Source organism: Mirounga leonina, unplaced genomic scaffold (assembly GCF_011800145.1).
Source record: "Mirounga leonina isolate KUSES-001 unplaced genomic scaffold, KU_Mleo_1.0 Mir_53, whole genome shotgun sequence".
Classification (NCBI taxonomy): Eukaryota; Metazoa; Chordata; class Mammalia; order Carnivora; family Phocidae; genus Mirounga; species Mirounga leonina.
Genome location: NW_023270807.1, coordinates 42224901 through 42247160, shown reverse-complemented (window position 1 = coordinate 42247160; position 22260 = coordinate 42224901). Strand labels below are relative to the sequence as shown.

Here is a 22260-nt window from a genome sequence, read left to right as displayed (position 1 = left end):
TCTATAAAATGTTCCAGAGCATATTAAAATTCACAGCTTCACATTTCATTTTATGAAAAGAACATAAGCTTGATATCCAAACCTGGTAAAAAAAAAAAAAAATAGCACATAATAAGAAACTGCTAATTTGTCTCATGTTTACCCATGTTCCTACCTTTACCACATTATAGGTGTGTAATCTTGAAAAAGTTACTTAGCTCTTCTGTGCCTTAGTTTCCTCATGTAAAATGAGAACCTACCTTACAGAGTTGTCAAAATTTAATGCTCTTAGAGTGTTTATGATTGTGATTGGCATTTTGTAAGCACTTGGTAAATGTTAGCTTATATGAATATAGATGTAGAAGCAAAAATTCTTCATAAAATACTGGCAAACTGAATCTTGCAGCATACTTTTAATATCAAAAACTACTCAAACCATTAGCAACATCATAATTAATGGTGATGGAGGCATTCTTTTGTTGTTTTTAAAAAATTTATTTGAGAGAGAGCGGGAGTACGCATGCGGGGCGGGGGGAGGGGTAGACCAAGAGGGAAAGAGAATCTTTTAAGCAGACTCCATGCTGAGTGCAGAGCCTGAAACAGGGCTTTGTCCCACGACCCTGAGATCATGACCTGAGCCGAAACCAAGAGTCGGATGTTTAGCTGACTACACCACCCAGGCGCCCCAGGGGCATTATTTTAAAGAATTATCAAGACACTTGTTATCACTATTCTCTTTGATTGTTCAGAAAGTGCTAGCCTTTGCAATAAGATAAGAAAAACAAATGGGGTAGTTGACTGACTGGAGAGACCCAGTTATCATTATTTATAGGTAATAAGTTTATTGATGAAACCCAAGAAAATCAGGTAAAGATTATCCTGACCAAATTAGAGCCCTCAGTAATGTGATTGCTTACAAAATAAATATTAAAAATTCAAAAGCTTTCCTAGGTATTTGTAATAACTAATTTACAAAAATTGTTTCATTTGCAATAGCAACAGTAGTTTATTCTGCTAATGTTATATGGTGCTCAAAATTTCTAAGCGAAGAAAAAGTACATTTCATTTGGTTCATTAGAAGAATGATTTTTTTTTTTTTAAGTACACATCTGCCTTGTCTTTCCCAAGAACTAATAGAGGTATGTTGGATTTATAAAGCAGAATATATTTTTGTCTTTTCCTTAACTTTCTCATAATTTTATTCACTTTTGGGACAGACATATCAACTGTATTCTATTAACAATAAAGCATTTAGGGCGCCTGGGTGGCTCAGTTGGTTAAGTGACTGCCTTCGGCTCAGGTCATGATCCTGGAGTCCCTGGATCGAGTCCCGCATCGGGCTCCCTGCTCAGCAAGGAGCCTGCTTCTCCCTCTGACCCTCCCCCCTCTCATGTGCTCTCTCTCTCATTCTGTCTCAAATTAAAAAAAAAAACCAAAAACCAAAAAAAAAACCACAATAAAGCATTTACATTTCAGGAAGAATAGAAGCCATTTAGATTCTAAATTAACTTTTCTCTTGCTTAGAAGAGATAGAAATGATCCAACACATGACTTTCTTTTTTTTTAAATTTCTTTTATTATGTTAATGTTAATCACCATGCATTACATCATTAGTTGTAGTTGGAACACTGGAACATGGAACATTGATGTAGTGTTCCATGATTCATTGTTTGTGTATAACACCCAGTGCTCCATGCAGTACGTGCCCTCTTTAATACCCATCACCAGGCTAACCCATCCCCCCACCCCCTCCCCTCTAGAACCCTCAGTTTGTTTCTCAGAGTCCATAGTCTCTCACAGTTCGTCTCCCCCACTGATTTCCCCCCCTTCATTTCTCCCTTCCTACTATCTTCTTTTTTTTTTAACATATAATGTATTATTTGTTTCAGAGGTACAGGTCTGTGATTCAACAGTCTTAACACAATTCACAGCGCTCACCATAACACATACCCTCCCCAATGTCTATCACCCAGCCACCCCATCCCTCCCACCCCCCACCACTCCAGCAACCCTCAGTTTGTTTCCTGAGGTTAAGAATTCCTCATATCCGTGAGATCATGTGATACATGTCTTTCTCTGATTGACTTATTTCGCTCAGCATAATACCCTGCAGTTCCATCCACGTTGTTGGAAATGGCAAGATTTCATTCCTTTTGATGGCTGCATAATATTCCATTGTGTGTGTGTGTGTGTGTGTGTGTGTGTGTGTGTGTGTGTGTGTATATACCACATCTTCTTTATCCATTCATCTGTTGATGGACATCTTGGCTCTTTCCACAGTTTGGCTATTGTGGACATTGCTGCTATAAACATCAGGGTGCACGTACCCCTTCGGATCCTTACATTTGTATCTTTGGGGTAAATACCCAGTAGTGCAATTGCTGGGTCGTAAGGTAGCTCTGTTTTCAACTTTTTGAGGAACCTCCATACTGTTTTCCAGAGTGGCTGCACCAGCTTGCATTCCCACCAACAGTGTAGGAGGGTTCCCCTTTCTCCGCATCCCCACCAACATCTATCATTTCCTGACTTGTTAATTTTAGCCATTCTGACTGGTGTGAGGTGGTATCTCATTGAGGTTTTGATTTGGATTTCCCTGATGCTGAGCGATGTTGAGCACTTTTTCATGTGTCTCTTGGCCATTTGGATGTCTTTTTTGGAAAACTGTCTGTTCATGTCTTCTGCCCATTTCTTGATTGGATCATTTGTTCTTTTGGGTGTTGAGTTTGATAAGTTCTTTATAGATGTTGGATACTAGCCCTTTATCTGATATGTCATTTGCAAATATCTTCTCCCATTCTATCGGTTTTCTTTTGGTTTTGTTGACTATTTCTTTTGCTGTGCAAAAGCTTTTTATCTTGATGAAGTCCCAATAGTTCATTTTTGCCCTTGTTTCCCTTGCTTTTGGCGATGTTTCTAGGAAGAAGTTGCTGCGGCTGAGGTCGAAGAGGTTGCTGCCTATGTTCTCCTCAAGGATTTTGATTGACTCCTGTCTCACATTGAGGTCTTTCAACCATTTTGAGTCTATTTTTGTGTGTGGTGTAAGGAAATGGTCCAGTTTCATTCTTCTGCAAGTGGCTGTCCAATTTTCCCAACACCGTTTGTTGAAGAGATAACCTTTTTCATTGGATATTCTTTCCTGCTTTCCTGAAGATTAGTTGACCATAGAGTTGAGGGTCCATTTCTGGGTTCTCTGTTCTGTTCCATTGATCTGTGTGTCTATTTTTGTGCTAGTACCATACTGTCTTGATGATTACAGCTTTGTAATAGAGCTTGAAGTCTGGAATTGCCAACACATGGCTTTCTTTTTCTCTTGTGAGCTACTGGTGTTCAAAATATGTTAGTAACATTCTTTTTTTTTTTAAGATTTTATTTATTTATTTGACAGATAGAGACACAGCGAGAGAGGGAACAGAAGCAGGGGGAGTGGGAGAGGGAGAAGCAGGCTTCCTGCTGAGCAGGAAGTCCGATGCGGGGCTCGATCCCAGGACCCTGAGATCATGACCTGAGCCGAAGGCAGACGCTTAACGACTGAGCCACCCAGGCACCGCTGTTAGTAACATCCTAACTTATAAGCAATCTAACCTAAATTTTTATGTTTATAGCTCTTAGTTAATACGTAAGGGAGAATAGAAAAATATTTAGAGTGAGAGGAGTTGTTAACTCTTAATATTCTTATTTAATTCATTCTGATACTTTATTCTTTTTATTTTGTACTGCTGCTTTACTGAAAAGACATAGAAAATTTAATTCACTAAAATATGACTAAGTGTAAAATGTAATGGAGTTTTTATGTTGCTGCTTTATGTTCCAGTTTCACATGTGGAAAGCTGCTTTCAGTAAAAACATTCCTGTGGTAAAAACTTTTTTCTACCTGTTGTAAAAACTTTTAATCTCATCTCTTTTGTGAATCTCTGTCCAATTTTACACCTCATCGTAAAAATATAAAAACAAATTGATAACACCACTTATTTTCTTATCCAGAGTACTCTAGCAAAGTTTAATGAGAACTAGATTCCTTTTTTATAAACACTTTCCTCTTTTATCATAAATACCTATGTTGAGTAGTAATGAAAACAGGAAAGAAATGAGGAGCCAATTGATAGGACATTCTTCACTTGCTGTAAGCTCACACTTGGCCTGACTTCTTTAATCTCTGCAGCTTTCACCTAAAGGATGTTTAAAGAATAAAAACATTGATTGGGCGCCTGGCTGGCTCAGTCAGTAGAGCATGCGGCTCTTGATCATGGGGTTGTAAGCTCAAGTCCCACATTGTGTATAGAGATTCTTAAAATCTTAAAAAAAAAAAAAAAAAGCCAGAGACAATGAAAACAAATCATTAAAGTGGTTGGTTAAAAATACTCTTATTCTTTAGGTTAATAAAGCAAAGCATTCATTTAGGTAGGGTGTTTGTGTTTCCATATTATCTTTCATTTGTTATTTCACAGTTAACATTTTCTTTATGTTACTTGTGAAATTGTAGCTATATACAGTTTACTTCTGTTACCTGAAGTAAATTTTCTTCAATTTTCTTTTAAGAGCATACCGTAGTGGGGCTCCTGGGTGGCTCAGATGGTTAAGCATCTGCCTTCGGCTCAGGTCACCAGCGGGGAGCCTGCTTCTCCCCAATCCCTCCACTTGTGCTCTCTGGCTCGCTCTCTCTCTGTAAAATAAATAAATAAAATCTTAAAAAAAAAAAAAGAGCATATCAGTTTCTTTTTAAATCATTGTTACAAAATCTTTTCATAGTAATTATGTTTATTATTTGTCTCTTTTCCTTTTATAAGTGACAAATATCAAAGTTTGCTATTTGACTAAAGATGTGAGTAGATGTTCCTTGTGTCCCCTGCATGCTGGTCTAGATTTTATTAGGTTTTGAAGACTGCTTCATGTATTACATGGTGTCTTAGTTTTCTAGGGCTGCCATAGCAGTACTATAGACTGGATGGTGCACCAATAGAAATCTGTTTTCTCACAGTTCTGGAGGGTAGATATCCAAGATCAAGGTGTAACAGGGTTAATTTCTTCTAAGGTCTCTCTACTTGGCTTTTCTTCGTCTGGTTTTTGTCTAGTGTCTTCATATGATCTTTCCTCTGTGTTTATCTGTGTGCTAATTTTTTCTTATAAGAACACTAGTTATATTTGATTAGGACCCAGCCTAATGACCTCATTTAAGTTAATTACCTCTTTAAAGACTCTGTTTCCAAATATAGTCATATTCTGATGTTTTGGGAGTTAGGACCTCAGCATACGATTTTGGTGAGGACACAGTTTGGCCCATAACATTTGCTTAGTCTTCAAGAGGGCATGGACAGTTGTTTTCTTCATTTATTAAATCCTTGCTCCAGGTCTCAGATTTCTGATTCTGGTTTTATATTTAGTCTGGCCTTTAGTTCATGTATACAGTGTTTCTAGATCTAGAATCCTTGCTGGAACTTGAAGTCACAAAGTTGAAGCCTCCTCCCATTTAGAAAGTTCACCCTTGTGTTCCAGGAAGTACTCTTCATATTTGGCATGAACTGGCTATGATGGAGAGAAACTGAAGGGAAAGAAAAACCTAATAGACTTTCTGTCACATGTAGCTGCCCTATGTCAGAAACTAGTGTTGGCACTAAAATGTGGCCTGTTTTAGTTTTCTCTTGCTACCATAAAAAGTTATTGCAAACTCAGTGGCTTTAAACAACACAAATATATTAACGTTATAGTTCTATAGGTCACAAGTCTGACACAAGTCTCATAAGGCTAAAATCATCAAAGGTGTCCACAGGGCTGTATTTCATAGCCTGTCTTTTCTAGCTTCTGGAGACTACCTCCTCTGTTCCTTGGTTCATGGTGCCCTTTTTCCATTTTCAAGCCAGGGATGTAGTATCTTTCTTGCTCTGCTTCTGTCATCACAGCTCTTTCTCTGAGGACAGCAGGAAAGATTTTTTACTCTCAAGGACTCACCGTTAATCACATCTGCAGTCTCTTTTGCCACATAAGGTAACATATTTACAGGGAAGTCGTCATTCTGCCTACCACAGAGCCCCAGCCAGAATGTCATCATTTGTCCCTCCACTCTCCTTTGCTGTCTTTTTCCTTTCATAGTATGGAATTGCTTGTCATTTCAGACAAGTGGTCCTGCACTGGAATGAGCACTAATCATTACATAAAGCCAGAGGAGAGAAGAAGGTCCCTCAGTTTCCACGCTTTCAGTTTGTAGTGTCATGGGCTTACTCTTTGCTGTCTCTTTTTATCTCACCCTCTCTAAATTAGATGATAATGTAATTGTATCAAGAATTTCTTTGTTTTTTGAGATACTACACCAATGTCTTGGGAACGAGATGGGGCCTTTCTTCAGTTTGGCTTTATATGCACTGAAACTATCAGGAAGTCCTTGAAATTTGTGGTATATTTTAGGAATACTCATTATATAAACTAAAATAGACAAGATATTTACCTGAGACAGGAATCTTTTGGGAAGTAGAATACTTTTATTTTAACTTAATAATATAAATTTGAAATTAGTGGTTCTCAGTATATGTTCTATGAACCAACCACTTCAGAATTACCAGGGGCTTGTGTTAAGAATGCAAAATCCTGGGCCCTGTTCCAGCCTTAACTGAATCACAGTCAGATTTTAATCATTTTTATTTCTACCACTTTTTAAGATTCATGCCAGCTCATATGCATGCTGACATTTAAAGTATTGCTTTTATGCAGTATTTAAAAATTTATGCCTCAGATGCTTGGCTAAATGTTGGCAGCTAGTTTCCTTTTATTTATTTATTTATTTGAGAGAGAGAGAGAGAGAGAAAGAGTGAATGGAAGGGAGAGGTAGAGAGAGTCTGAGGCAGACTCCGCACTGAGTGCAGAGCCTGACATGGGGCTCGATCCCAGGACTGCAAGACCATGACCTGAAGCGAAACCAAGGGTCAGACGCTTAACAGACTAAGCCACCCAGGTACCCTGGCAGTTAGTTTCCATAATTGTATTGAAGATATGAGCCAGCAAAACAGCCAAAATTATATATTCTTTACAGAACCTGATTTTTTCATATGAAAATGAGTAAATGGCAACAAAGAAGATGATTATCTGTATATTATAAATAAAATTTTTAAAATAAATGCTAAAGTGGGGAATGTTCATAACATGGCAGATAAACATTAATAATCTTAATATTCAGAGAGCACTTTCAAGGCAATAAGAAAAGTCAAATGTGAAATATAAAAATTGCCTAAGGGCATGTGGGCACAGATAATTTACAAATGAAGAAATAAAAATGGTCAATAAACTTATAAAAAGTATTCAACAGTGTTAGAAGAGAAATAAAAATGAATGCTATTTGACAACATTTTATATATGCAAATATATATATTATATATTTAATACTTGTATATTATATATTTATGTGTATATTTCATATACATATACACATATATATGGAAAGATAATACTTTTACCTGATGCTGCAACAAAATAGATACACAGTTCCTGACTTATGATGGTCTGACTTAGGATTTTTGGACTTCACAATGGTGCCAAAGCTATATGCATTCAGTAGAAACTATACTTCAGATTTTGAATTATGATCTTTTTCCAGGCTGTGGTATGTGGTATGATCTCTCTCTCATGATGCTGGCCAGAGGCAGCGAGCCACAGCTCCTAGTCAGCCATGTGTTCTTGAGGTTAAACAGCCAATACACTTATAACCATTCTGTGCCCAGACAATCATTCTTTTGTTCAGTGTAGTATTCAAGAAATTACATGAGATATCCAGCACGTTATTATAAAGTAGGCTTTTTGCAATGATTGTGCCCAAGCGTAGCCTAATATAAGTGTTCTGAGCACATTTAAGGGAGGCTGGACTAAGCTATGATGTTCAGTAGGTTAGGTGTATTCAATGCATTTTTTACTTAAGATATTTTCAATTTATGATGGGCTTATTGGGATGTAATTCTATTGTAAGTTCAGGAAGATCTGTACTTAGATGTCACTGGGTTAGGAGATTAATTTGTTCACCCTCTCTAGGAGGGCAGAGTTTCAATACAGTTTGCAAGCTTTTAAAATGTTCATCTAGTGACATGAAAACTTTTCATAATATATTCCTCTGTGTAAAGGGGTTATAAAACAGTCTATGATATTGTCACACATTTAGAGAGATAGTATTCTACATGCATAGACATAGGGAAAAGGACCTAGAAGAATATGCATCGAGATGCTAATGGTGGGTAGAAATTATTGGTATTCTTTGTTTTTAATTTTACTTTTCAGTCCTCTGAAATTTTCTGATAGGCAATATTGCTTTTTTAATGATAAAGAAGACCCTAAAATATTAAAAAATATTTTTTCTGACTACTAAATTTTTGTAATTTATTGAAAAAAAGCTGAATACAGAATATTTAGGGTGTTCTGACAATGTCGATCCAGGACACAGGATAAAAATCATGAAATTCAGGACATGTCCACATATATAGGATACCTGGCAACCCTAAACACACACCGTCTATTTAGGAATGAAAAATAAATGATTTTTTTCATTCTTAAGAAAATATTTTTTAATTCTCAAACTCCAGATTGGAAAGGTAGGAATGTAAGAAACTAGAACAGGTGAGAGTTGATAATGATTTCTGTTAACATTAAATAAATGAATACTTCAAATAAAAATTTCCAAGTTTCTAGAATTGAGATATTTCTAATGAGTAAGTAATTACCTTCACCAGTGTATTCCCTCCTTATCTCCTTTTTGGAACTCTCTTCTATTCCTATATATTTTGTCTTTTACTATTTTTCCCCTACTCTTCCCTTCTTTCATGCTTCTAAGTCTTTGGTGACACCACATGTATTGTATATGACACTTCTTGCTAAAGGAAGCCTAACCTTTTTTAAGTGCTTGCTTAATTTCAAGTCTTTCATTTATTCTCCAACAAAGATCTCTTAAGTGTTTACTCTTGGCCACAAGAAGTTTTTAATCCAATGAGTTAATATCACTTCTGTGCCAGGCTATTTGGTCTGTGGAGCCATTATCAAAACTGGGTAATCTTGTTAAATTGCTTTTTGTAGATACTAATTTTTTTGGTCAGCCAGATTTCCAAGAATGCACTCATTGTGCAAGCCTTAATTATCATGAAATTTTTAAAAAACAGTAACTTTGGCAGGGACATTATGACTGGAAGAATTTTATCACTTCCTGATTTAATTCAAAGATAACGAGATAAAGTATTCATAAGTCTTCCTAATTGACTCTTCACTGTAGTCAGACTTCTTTATGAATTTTACTTTAATTATTAGCATGGGAAAGAATGAGAGAAAAGGCAAAACCCATAGCATCTTTTCTCAATTGTGTTCTTTCTCTAATTCACATTTTAGAAGTCCAAATATATTCCAGACATGGAGAAAATATTTTCATTCTGGCAGCCACTAGTAGCTCATTGGTGCTTCAACCTCAGTCATTCAGAAGCCTGCCAGTAGACTGCTTAAAGATTTTAGGCCTCACAAAATAGCTGGGCTTTACAGCAGCACTGTTTCAGATTTTACATTTTATCTGAAATACATTTATATGATTAAATATGTTAACTTACAGCTAGCTGGAAAGCCTTAACTCATTGTTGTGCAGTGTAAGTTGGATGACCACAGAATCTATTGGCCAAACACACTGAAAGAGGATGCTGTTGATAATTATACTAGGACAATAGGTATGAACTGGGCTATAATTTCTTTTGGCTTTAAGCAAATCCCAACTCAGATCATTCAAATGGTTTAACCTTTTGACATCACAACACCTGCAAAAACATCATTCATCCATAACAAACCACCTCCAAATTTAGTGACTTAAAACAATCACTGTTTTATTAATGTTTAGGATTCACTGGGATGGCTAGGAAGGCCGGGATGCTTGGCACAGCCTTTCTCCATCTAGATTCTCATCCTTCACAAATTGTTCACATTTCACATGTAAAATATGCACATCTCCATCCTAGGTTCCCAGAAGTTTCATCCCACTAACAACAGCAGGCCCAAAGTTCAGGGTCCTGTCATTTAAATAAGTTCTAGATGCAAATGAAGCTTCTTGTGTTCTGCTCCTTGGTGTGGGTCCTTGTCGCCGTTCAGTGGTGAGGCAGGGACAGAATAACCATAATCCACACTTCAATTCAAAATGGGAGGACTGGGCATCATATTGCCCTCAGTGGTTCATGGCAATTCTGAATTGCCCCTGGACTCAAGTTGCCAGGCCACCTTCCCCGGGTCAGGGGATATTTTTTGAATGGGGCCTAGTTCTGTTTCCTTAGAGTGGTTCTATAGTTTGTTGTACTTTTAGGCTTTTGGATCTGCTCTCTGAGCTCTTGGCTCTGTCCTTTGAGATATCTTTCCTTTTCCATAAGACATGGTGGTGCTGCCACTGAATAGCTTTCTCTGTCTGCTTTCTGCCTGTGGAAAGTTGGGGGCCCAGAGTAGAATGTTCATTTTGACGTGTCTCTGTCCCAAATCATCTCAATAGTGCAGTACCCTTAAATATTTTTTAGGCTTTCTATGTATCAGACCAGTGTCTACCCTGTTAGAGAAAGGACTTACAATTCTTTTCAAAACAGACCTCCCTATATTGACTGGCGTGTCAGTGTGCTGCAGAACCAGCTCTTTTTAGCTAGCCATGGTGATCTGTTGGGCTCCACTTTAAATTAGTTTTTCACAAAAGGTGTTCCAGCTACACACTTGGTCTTTGATTGTAGGCCTTCTTTTACTTTGGAAATCTTTTACAAGCAAGTCCTGTGCCCTCTATATTGTCTTTAGTTTTTGCTCACAGGCTAGACTTTACTTCTCCATCTCATCCCTGTTTTGACTTTATCATACAGCTATGAGAAGCCAACTTACACGTTAGGCATTCTGCCCGGATATCTCTTCCACCAGATTCACAAGTTCTTTCGGTACATTGTCTTTTGAGGTCACTGAAGATAACAGTTTGGTCCATTTTTTCACTATTACATGACATAGATTACAAATTTTTTTTCCAGCCCACAAGAACAGTGTGTCCTTTTAAATCTCTTTCAGCAATATTTTGTAGTTTCCAATGTATAAGGCTTACACATATTTTGTGAAATATGTCCCTATGAATTTTATATTTTGGAATGATATTATAAATGGAGTTGTGTGTTTTATTTCATTTTCACCTGTTCATTGCTAGTATGTACAGATATAGTTGATTTGTATGTGTTAATCTTAGAACCTACTATTGTGTTAAATTCACATATTTTTTCTAGTGGGTTATTTTGTGTGTAGATTTTTAAATATTTTCCATGTACATGATCATGCATATACAAATAAAAAGTTTACTTTCTTCCTTCTAATCTGTATTCCTATATTTTCTTTTTCTTGCCTTATTGTAATGGCTAGGGTCGCCAGTATAGTGTTGAATAGAAGTAGCAAGAGTAGATATCCTTGGGATGCCTGGGTGGCTCAGTTGGTTAAGCGTCTGCCTTCAGCTCAGGTCATGATCCCAGGGTCCTGGGATTGAGTCCTGCATTGGGCTGTTTGCTCAGTGGGGATCCTGCTTCACCCTCTGCCTGCCCTCCCCATGCTTTTGTGCTCTCTCTCTCTGACAAATAAATGAAATCTTAAAAAAAAAGAGTAGATATTCTTGTCTTGTTTCCAGTCTTAGGGGAATAGCATTCAGTCTTTCACTGTGAATGAAATACGTTGTTAGCTGTGGGTTTTTCACAGATGCCCTCTGTTGGGTTGAGGAAGTTCATTTCTATTCCTAGTTTACTGGGAGCTTTTGTTATATATGTATTTTATAGTATATAAATTATACCTTGATGAAAATGGTCTCATAAAAAACAGTATTACATATACTAAAACTTGAACAGAGTAATGTTGTCAAGTTTTAGTGAAAACTTAAGCTTTGTAAAGCTTAAAAAGTTTAAGAAACCTTTAGTTAAGGCTAAAAATTTATTTTTAACATCAGCCAGTTAATATATTAAAGATATAATCAAAATGTTTGTTGAAGATTTTGCCTTCAGAAACAAATCTAAGAAAAGAATTGGTATCTTTCCATTTTTTAAACTAATATTTCAAAATTCAATATTACTTTTCTATGTGATAAACTTTGCTTGTAAAATCAGAATTGAACTTTTCTAATTAGCACCACTGAAAGATTTTAATTCCTTTTATTTCCCCCAGATAAGGCAGAATGTTTTAATGTTTAGTAATTCTTTTTCTTATTTGACATATAAATACTATAGACATATTCTGTGTAATACAAAATAATACTGTAGGTTAATTCTCACTCAGTATGGAAAGATTTTATTTCCATTTCTCTCCTTCTGTAGATGAGGAAACTGAGCTCAGAAAGTGTGAATGACATCCTATCATTACTTCTATATCTGTGGTAACTTTTTTTTAATAGGATTTACTCAAAGATCCATTGTACATTGGGCTACGGCAGAGAAGAGTGAGAGGTCCTGAATATGATGATTTTTTGGATGAATTCATGGAGGCAGTTTCTTCCAAGTATGTATAATCTTTATTTTATCTGTATTTGAATTGAATTTCAAAAATTTAAAAATAACCTAACATAATGAACTATAAAGGTATCCAACTTTGGTGTAGTATGTTTAGTAATTAGAAATGATTTGTGTAGGGGCGCCTGGGTGGCTCAGTCATTAAGCGTCTGCCTTCGGCTCAGGTCATGATTGCAGGGTCCTGGGATCAAGCCCCGCATTGGACTCCCTGCTCACAGGAAGCCCGCTTCTCCCTCTCCCACTCCCCCTGCTTGTGTTCCCTCTCTCGCTGTGTCTCTGTCAAATAAATAAATTAAAAAAAACTTAAAAAAAAAGAGAAATTATTTGTATGAAATGCATACACACATACTGTCTTAATTATTAGTGACCAAATGATAAAGTCATGCATCTATCTCAAAAAAGGTTGTCTTTGTTGCTATCCCTGAAGATACTTTTATGAATATCTTTAGATCGTGTGGTTATTGAAATGCATGATTATGGTGAATAAGGCAGTGGTCACTGACCAAATTACCCAAGTAAGCCATTTTATGATTGGCAGTCTGTATTTTGTTTCTGGCTGCTAATAAAATGTGATCTCCAGTCATCTTTGAGGGTATATTTGACCCTTTTGTGGTAGGAAGTGGGGACTGAATGTGAGTTAGTATAATCCACAAGTCCAGAATGGTGTTTAAGAACCAGGACATCCAATCAACAGTTCGTGAGTCTCTGATTAAATGTCTACTCTTTGGTTAAAATGCAGTACTCTATTACACTTAATTTAGGTAACATTTAATTGTGGGCCAAGTGCTACTATAAAGTTTTCCAATTTTTTTTTCTTTCAGCAAAGAGACTCCCACCATAATTTAGTAATGTATTCTGAGAGAATTTTGTCACACTAATGAGACAGCCATCCCATTGGTTACTATACAGCCACAAAAACCATGGACTATTTTAAAACCTGTATGCTGCCTTGGTTTTTCGTAGAAATAAACTCATCACTAGAACCAGCTGTAACTAGAGACATCGTTCAGGGTTTTTTAATTATAAGGTTTAATTTTAAGAAGTTGTATGCAACAGCAGAAAGTGCTTTCATCAGCTTGCACAATATTTAGAATATATTGAACCTCTCATTGCCTAAAGTTTCAGGGCAGGGTATATTTGCCAGTTAGTATGGGCTACTTTTTAAAAACATGGGCCTGATTTATTTATTGTAATTATTAACTTATTTGGTTAAGCTGTACTTAATCATAAAAATAGTTGAGGAACTGTACAGTTTAAGCTCAAGATTGCATGGTACAGTTAATATCTAGTAGTTTCTCATATATAATGTAATGTTTTGAAATTACCCGTAACTCTTTAGATAGTAACATTAATCAGGAGATTATATAGAGAACATTGTGACGCTATGTAAAAGAAAAAGGAAATGCAATTCTTATCATATTTGTTTTTATTTTTTTTATTACGTTAATCATCATACATTACATCATTAGTTTTTGATGTAGTGTTCCATGACTCATTGTTTGCGTATAACACCCAGTGCTCCATGCAATACGTGCCCTCTTTAATTATTTGTTTTTATTGTCTGTGTAAGTAGAGACTATCTTTATATATACAACTTCAGTATACTTACAAAGAAACTGTTAAACAAGTTTATGAGCATCGTTTATATGGCCTATATACTTAAGTGCTGATGAAATGAAAATAGAAATAATTCCATTTGGAATTGATGAGAAGCTTTCCTCAGAAAATGAGATTTGAGCTAATTTTGAATGCTCTGTGTCAGTATAGAGTCAGAAAAGCTTTTTTAAAAAAAATAGTGAATTGAAGGATTACCTAAGATCTTTGATAAAGAAATGAGGATTGACAAAAGTCAATAATTTTAAATGCAGAGAGCACCTATAGATCAGGAGTTATGCCATAGACTCTTCCCAGAGAAGAATCACAAAGACTTTTCAAAAATAGTTTCTAACATGCTGCTGCTTTGGGAAAAGTTTTCTAGAAGCGACACCTAGCACTACCCAATTAAATTGGGAAGTGGTCCTAAAGATAAGCCCAAGATTATTTAAAAAGAAAATGTAACCTAAATTCAAGGTGAAAAATGACTGTTGCAAGTTGAGCTACTCAGGAATCACTTTCTAAGATGGAGTTGATTAAGGAGTGCCCTTGGAATGAACCCCTTTGGAAGGGAGGGGACAGAAGGAGTGGATAAAGGGAGAAGGATAAAGTGGGTAATGGGAGTGGATAAAGGGAGAAGTCGAGCTTCACCGTAGAACCACCAACAGCCTTGGATAACTTCATTAGAATCATCCCTGTGTGCCAGTTAGATACTTACGGGGACACTAATTTCTGCCAGTCTCCGCCCCCCCAATACTATATTGGTTTTTTTACTTACTACATTCTCAGTGTTGGGTGGGGCAGTTTCAGATTCTTCCTCTTGACTTTTTTCATAATTATACTCTTTACTTCATAGGCCAAGGACTTGATATGGGTGTTGTGGGACTTACTAATCATGTTAGTCTATTCTGATTATACATTTGGGGACTGAGAAAATCACCAGGCCAGTCTGTGGTCCTAATGAATGGACCCATTATGAGCTAGACTTTGGCCAAGGCTCCATTTATTACTGACTTCCAAATGCCTTTACTCTAACGAGGAGGGTGATGGCATATAGATGCTTTTGGTCTTCTGGTATGACTGTCAACTCTGTGCCCTTGAAATGTTTGGGTATTCCCTGCCCCCCAGAGCACAGTTACCTGAATAAAAAGCTATAGGTCCCACTGGAGAAGGATTGAGGGAATTATTACTCTCTATTCTTACCATGGTGTTGCAAGATCTTTCCTTCTGGATTCTAGGCCTCTTACGTTAGAGGGTTCTGAGTCCAAAAATTAGCTGAGGCATGGAAGCTGAAAAAGATATTGACTTCATTGGGGCAACTTCCCTCAGATTTCTTCATTCATTTTTGATTTATTTTGATTGTACACATTGACTAGTAGCCTTGTCAGCTGTCTGTTTTGCATCTAGGGATGCTGTATTCTTTTAATTATCTCAATAATTCTCTGTGGGTCAGCCTCCCACTACCCCAGGCTTGCCACTCTTAGGATAGTTAGACCCATCTAGCTTTTCATGGCTTCTGATCCTCACCTGGACCTATCATCCCCATTTCTATCAATGAGCCTAGTTCTAGAACAGCCTTTCCTTCTGTCAGTTCTGGCCTTCGCAAGAGAACCACCACAAAACTTGCTAATGTGGATTCTTCTCCCTGGCATCTTCCTTATGGCTGTGGTAAATGGTGTGTTTTCTGGGCCTTCACAATATCTGATGGGTTTTCTGGCCTTACAAAGCACTTGCATTCTAGAATGTACTCTCAGAGCCTTGTGATCCCCTCTTCTGCCATCTGCCACAGCAATTCTGGCATTTCAACAACATTTAATATGAGCCATTACTTTCTCCATGTTTCCAGGAACCACCCTAGCAGTGAGTTTATACCATCTGAGATTCTTACTGGTTGTAAATCCTGTATCTCAGGAGAGCACCTCAAATCAATAAGCTTTTTCTTATCTAATAGTTAAATTCCAACCCCTTTGAGCAAAAACCCTCAGAAATTAATCTCATATATACTCTTCTGGCTAATATAAACCAGCTAGATCTCACAGTTCCTTTATGTAATAGCCCCTTTCTTCCTTTGTTAGGCCTAGTATGTCCTAGGTGGGTTATATTGTGACATAACCCTCGTTATGGGCCTCAGGGTCTGGAGAGGAGGTGAAGGTAGTAGATGGAGGTAAGGGAGGTACATGTTGTTTGAGGGAGAAGCTTCTGTGTACATGATTCCCAAGAGAGAAAGGGTAGACCATTTTTGTGGATTCAGAAAGTTTTAGGGAATCTGGGAATTCAAGATTTTGGGAGGCATCAAACCAGGTATCTCGTGTGTCAGGACCCAATCAGGATCCTGACTTAGCAGATCTACCTTGCTGAAGTTTTGGACTTTCTGAATACTGTGATGTTTATTCCCTGTTTCTGGTGATTAGTAGCTCTCTCTGCCCAGGAGCTATAGGATCTGAGAGCATTTTTGTATCTACTTGGGGGGTCCTCTGCTTTTTACATTGGTGATTGCTTGTCCTTAGCTTTTTGTGATCTTTTCCTGTTGTCCTTATAGTTAATATATCTCCCATATTTCTCAAACACCTCACACATCATTCCAGCTGAAGTGTTCCCTTCTGCGGATATACTATCTAATCCTCCTATGGTGAGAGTTTGAACAGTTGGTCTGCCCCGCTGTGCTGGGCATTCTCTCTGCTCCACCTGCCACCAGTAACAGGGTCCACGTCACCAGCCAGGCAGCGAGTGATCCAGCTCCAAAGCCCCATCTTGTCACCGGATTTCTCAGACCACTCCCAGTGCTAATTGTCACAGATGAGGTTACCTGAGAGGCAGATTTCTGAACCAAACTTTAGTGTTCAAGAGGTTTATAAGACATGTCCTAGAGATCAACCCCTATCGAAGGGCTACAAAGGAGGCAGGAATGGGCAGAGGGATGCAGGCACAATGACACCTTCCACTCACCCCGTGGGGAACTTTGGTGCAACAGTAGCTTTTCAGAGTTCTCCCCAGTTAGGCTGGGATGGCCAAGCCTTTATAGTCCTGAATTGTTTAGTCGTTAGATGTGGGTCACCCTGAGAAAAGAGCATGACCTGTGGTATAGTACTCTCTGCAGCTGACATCGTCCCTAGGACAGCAGTGGAGGATCTGAGTGCTGTGTCACAGTGGTCAGCACAAGGACATTTAGATCAAGATAAAAATTGAGCAGAAAAAAGGTTTCAAGGCTGTAATTATGGCGTGTCTTGGAATCTGTTGAATAGACCATGTCTGATATTCTGTTATCAAGCCATATGACAGACAAACGCTAGCCTCTGCAGAATATTTTTGGGTTAGAAAAATTGGCCATTGGAGCAAACCATTGAGTTGCCCTAGCTACCTGTGCCTTAACAGGATCTAGATTTCTCTAGTACAAATGTCAAACGACCTAGTTTTTCTTTCTTATTGTTTTGATTCATTTTTATTTGCTAAAAGTCTTCTGTTTACTTTATTAATTGATATAGTTTGTTTTATGAAGTTTATTGCCAAAATCCTGATACTTTTTTGGTCATGATGCTTTTGTTGAAAATTAACATGAACTGTTTGATTATAGTTAGGTAAATTAACAAGTAATGGAAAAACTGAATTCAGAAAGTACTAATTAATTAGCCTGGATATTAATTAGCACTCTAGTGGAATACTATGGGTCTGTTTTCCTGGAACTTGCCTTTTCAACAGTTTTATCAATTGGGCCTAGTAATTCTACATCTGAGAATATAGGTTAAGAAAATAATCCTAAGAAAAGAAAAAAAGAAAATAATCCTAAATAAGGAATGAATTTTATGCCCAAATAGGCTCACTGAGCATTTTTATTACATGATTTTCCAGAATAGGCCCCTCTCCTTGGTTTCCTTCTACCTCCATGATTGCTCCAACACACTTCCCTCACCTTATTTATTCTCATCCCCCAAACTGCTACACTTCAGAGTACTTTAGGTCTGGAGCTTAAATCTCTTCTCTTTACTATTTATCCTCACTTCCTTAGGGACCTCATGTAGTCATTCATCTTTTTTTTTTTTTTTTTGAAATTTTTTCATTTTTTTTAATTGAAATATAGTTGAGATACAATGTTATGTTAGTTTCATTTTTTTTAATAAGTTTTTAAAATTTTAATTCCAGTATGTTTAACATACAGTGTTCTCTTAGTTTCAGGTGTGCATTATAGTGGTTCAACAGTTCTATACGTAACTCAGCACTCATTGTGATAAGTGCACTCTTTAATCCCTGTCACCTATTTCCCTCATCCCCCCACCCACCTCCCCTCTGGTTAACCATCAGTTTGTTCTATAGTTCAGTGTCTGTTTCTTGGTTTGTCTCTTTCTCTCTTTTTTATTTCCTTTGCTCATTTGTTTTGTTTCTTAAATTCCACATGTTTGTCTTTCTCTGACTGACTTATTTCACATAACATTATACTCTCTAGCTCCATTCATGTAGTTGCAAATGGCAGGATTTCATTCTTTTTTGTGGCTGAATAATATTCTGTGGATACAGATACAACATCTTTATCCATTTATCAGTCGATAGACACTTGGGCTGCTTCCATAATTTGGCTATATATTTTTAAAGATTTATTTATTTTAGAGAGAGAGAGAGAGAACACACGAGTGGAAGGAGCAGAGAGAGAGGGAGAGAATCTCAAGCAGACTCTGTGCCAAGTGCAGAGCCCAACAGAAGTCTTGATCTAATGACCATGAGATTTTGACCTGAGATGAAACCAAGAGTCAGATGCTTAACCCACTGTGCCAGCCAGGTGCCCCCATAGTTTGGCTATTATATATAATGCTGCAATAAATATAGGGGTGCATGTATCCCTTTGAATTAGTGTTTGTGTATTTTTGGGTAAATACACAGTAGTGCAATTACTGGATCAGGGGGAGTTCTATTTTTAACATTTTTGAGTTTCAGATGGACAACACAGTGATTCAACAATTCTATATATTACACAGTTCTCACCACGGTAAGTGTCACCATCTGTCACCATACAACGTTATTATAATTTTACTGACTGTTTTTTCAATGCTGTGCTTTTCATCCCTGTGACTTATTTATCTTATAATTGGAAGTTCCTACCTCTTAATCCCCTTTACCTATTTCACCCATCCCCTTACCCCACTCTTGTCTGGCAATCACCAGTTTGTTCTCTGTATTTATGAGATGTTTCTGTTTTTGTTGTTGCTATTGTTTTGGTTATGTGTTCAATTTTTTAAAAATTGAAGCATAGTTGACTCACACTGTTACATTGGTTTCAGGTGTACGACATAGCGTTTCAGCAACTCTGTATGTTATGCTATGTGCATCACGAGTGTAGTTACCATCTGTCACCATACACTGTTACACTACCATCAACTGTATTGCTTATGCTGTACCTTTCATCCCTGCGACATACTCATTCCATAACTGGAAGCCTGTATCTCTCATTCTCCTTCCCCATTTTGCCCATCCCTCCACTCCCTTCTCCTCTTGGCAACTACCAATTTGTTCTGTGTGTGTATGAGTCTGTTTCTGCTTTTTTTGTTTTTGTTTGTTATACTTTTTAGGCTCACATATAAGTGAAATCATAATGATATTTGTCTTTCTCTGTCTGACTTATTTCATTTAGCCTAATACTCTCTAGGTCCATCCATGTTTTCACAGATGGCAAGATCTCATTCTTTTTACAGCTGAGTAATATTCCATTGTGTACATACACCACATCTTCTTTATCCATTCATCTGTCAATGGGCACTTGGGTTGCTTCCATATCTTGGCTATTATAAATAATGTGCAGTGATCACAGGAGTAAATATATCTTTTCAAATTAGTGTTTTCATATTCTTTGGATAAATATCCATAAGTGGAATAGCTAGGTCATATCATAGATGTATTCTTAATTATTTGAGGAATCTATACTCTTTTCCATAGTGGCTGCAGCAATTTACATTCCCCGTTTTCCACATCTTCTCCAAGACTTGTCATTTTTTTTGGTGATAGTCATTCTAACAGGTGTGAGGTGATATCTCATTGTGGTTTTGATTTGCATTTCCCAGATGATTAGTGATTTTTGAACATCTTTTCATGGTATCTGTTTGCCATCTGTATGTCATCTTTGGAAAAATGTCGATTCAGATCTTCTGCCTATTTCTTAATCAGGTTGTTTGAGTTTTTTTTATTGTGGACTGTATGAATTCTTTGTTTATTTTGGATATTAATCTCTTATCAGATTCATGATTTGCAAATTTCTTCTCTCATTCAGTAGGTTGACTTTTTGTTTTTATGGTGGTTTCTTTCACTGTGCAGAAGCTTTTTAGTTTGATATAATCCCAATTATTTATTTTGACTTTTGTTTCCCTTACCTTTGGAGTCAGATCCAGAAACAGATTTCTAAGACCATTGTCAAGAGGTTTACTGCTTATGTCTTCTAGGAATTTTATAGTTTCAGGTCTTACATTCAAGTCTTTCATCCATTTTGAGTTAATTTTTATGTATTTTGTGTAATAGTGTTCTAGTTTCATTTCTTTTCTTTCTTTCTTTTTTTTTTTTTTGGCACGTGGCTGTCTAGTCTTCCCAGCACCCCTGATTGAAGAGACTATGCTTTATTTTATATTCTTTGTTCCTTTGCCATAAATTGTCTGTATAAGTGTGCATTTATTTCTGGGCTCTCGATTCTGTTCTATTGATCTGTATTTCAGTTTTTATGCCAGTACCACATTTTAGTATAGTTTGAAATCAGGGCATGTGATACCTCCAGCATTGTTGTTATTTCTCAAGATTGCTTTGCTTATTTGGGATTTCTTGTGTTTCTAAACAAATTTTAGAATTATTTGTTTTAGTTCTTTGATAGATGCCATTGGAATTTTAATAGGGGTTGCATTGAGTCTGTAAATTGCCTTGGGTATTATGGACATTTTATTTCTTAAATTCCACATGTGAGTGAAATATGGTATTTGTCTTTCTCTGACTTTTTTTCACTTAGCATAATACACTCTAGTTCATCCACGTTGTTGCAAATGGCAAGATTTCATTCCTTTTGATGGCTGAGTAATATTCCATTATGTATATATACTACATCTTTATCTATTCACCTGTCAATGGACATCTGGGCTCTTTCCATATTTTGATAATTGTGGACATTGTTGTTATAAACACTGTGGGGCATGTGCCCCTTCGAATCACTATTTTTGTATCCTCTGGATAAATACCTAGCAGTGCAATTGCCATATCATAGGGTAGTTCTATTTTTAACTTTTTGAGGAACCTCCATACTGTTTTCCAGAGTAGCTGCACCAGCTTGCATTCCCACCAACAGTGTAAGAGGGTTCCCCTTTCTCTGCATCCTTGCCAACATCTGTTGATTCCTGAGTTGTTAATTTTAACCATTCTGACTGGTGTGAGGTGGTATCTCACTGTGGTTTTGATTTGTATTTCCCTGATGCCAAGTAATGTTGAGCTTTTTTTTCATATCTGTCAGCCATTTGGATGTCTTCTGAGAAATGTCTGTTCATGTCTTTTGCCCATTTTTTGACTGGATTTTTTGTTCTTTGGGTGTTGAGTTTGATGAGTTCTTTATAGATCTTAGATACTAGCCCTTTATCTGATATGTCATTTGCAAATATCTTCTCCCATTCCATAGGTTGCCTTTTAGTTTTGCTGATTGTTTCCTTTGCTGTGCAAAAGTTTTTTATCTTGATGAAGTCCCAATAGTTCATTTTTGCTTTTGTTCCCCTTGCCTCTGGAGACATGTCTAGCAAGAAGTTGCTGTGGCCAGGATCACAGAGGTTGCTGCCTGTGTTTTCCTCTAGGATTTTCATGGCTTCCTTTCTCACATTTAGGTCCTTCATCCATTTTGAATTTATTTTTGTGTATGGTGTAAGAAAGTGGTCCAGTTTCATTCTTCTGCATGTGGCTGTCCAATTTTCCCAACACTGTTTGTTGAAGAGATAACCTTTTTCATTGGATATTCTTTCCTGCTTTCCTGAAGATTAGTTGACCATAGAGTTGAGGGTCCATTTCTGGGTTCTCTGTTCTGTTCCATTGATCTGTGTGTCTGTTTTTGTACCAGTACCATACTGTTTTGATGATTACAGCTTTGTAATACAGCTTGAAGTCCAGAATTGTGATGTCTCCAGCTTTGGTTTTCTTTGTCAACATTACTTTGGCTATTCAGGGTCTTTTCTTGTTCCATACAAATTTTAGAATTGTT

At 37.0% G+C, this 22260-nt stretch overlaps 1 protein-coding gene across 1 annotated transcript in view; it reads left to right on the top strand.

Annotated features, from left to right (window-relative positions):
- Positions 1-22260, top strand: part of ME1 (malic enzyme 1) — a 201644-nt gene that overhangs the window by 91271 nt on the left and 88113 nt on the right. Inside the window, exon 6 of the mRNA XM_034991102.1 lies at positions 12356-12459. Coding sequence (XP_034846993.1) covers positions 12356-12459 — 104 coding nt within the window. The remainder of the gene's footprint in view (positions 1-12355; positions 12460-22260) is intronic.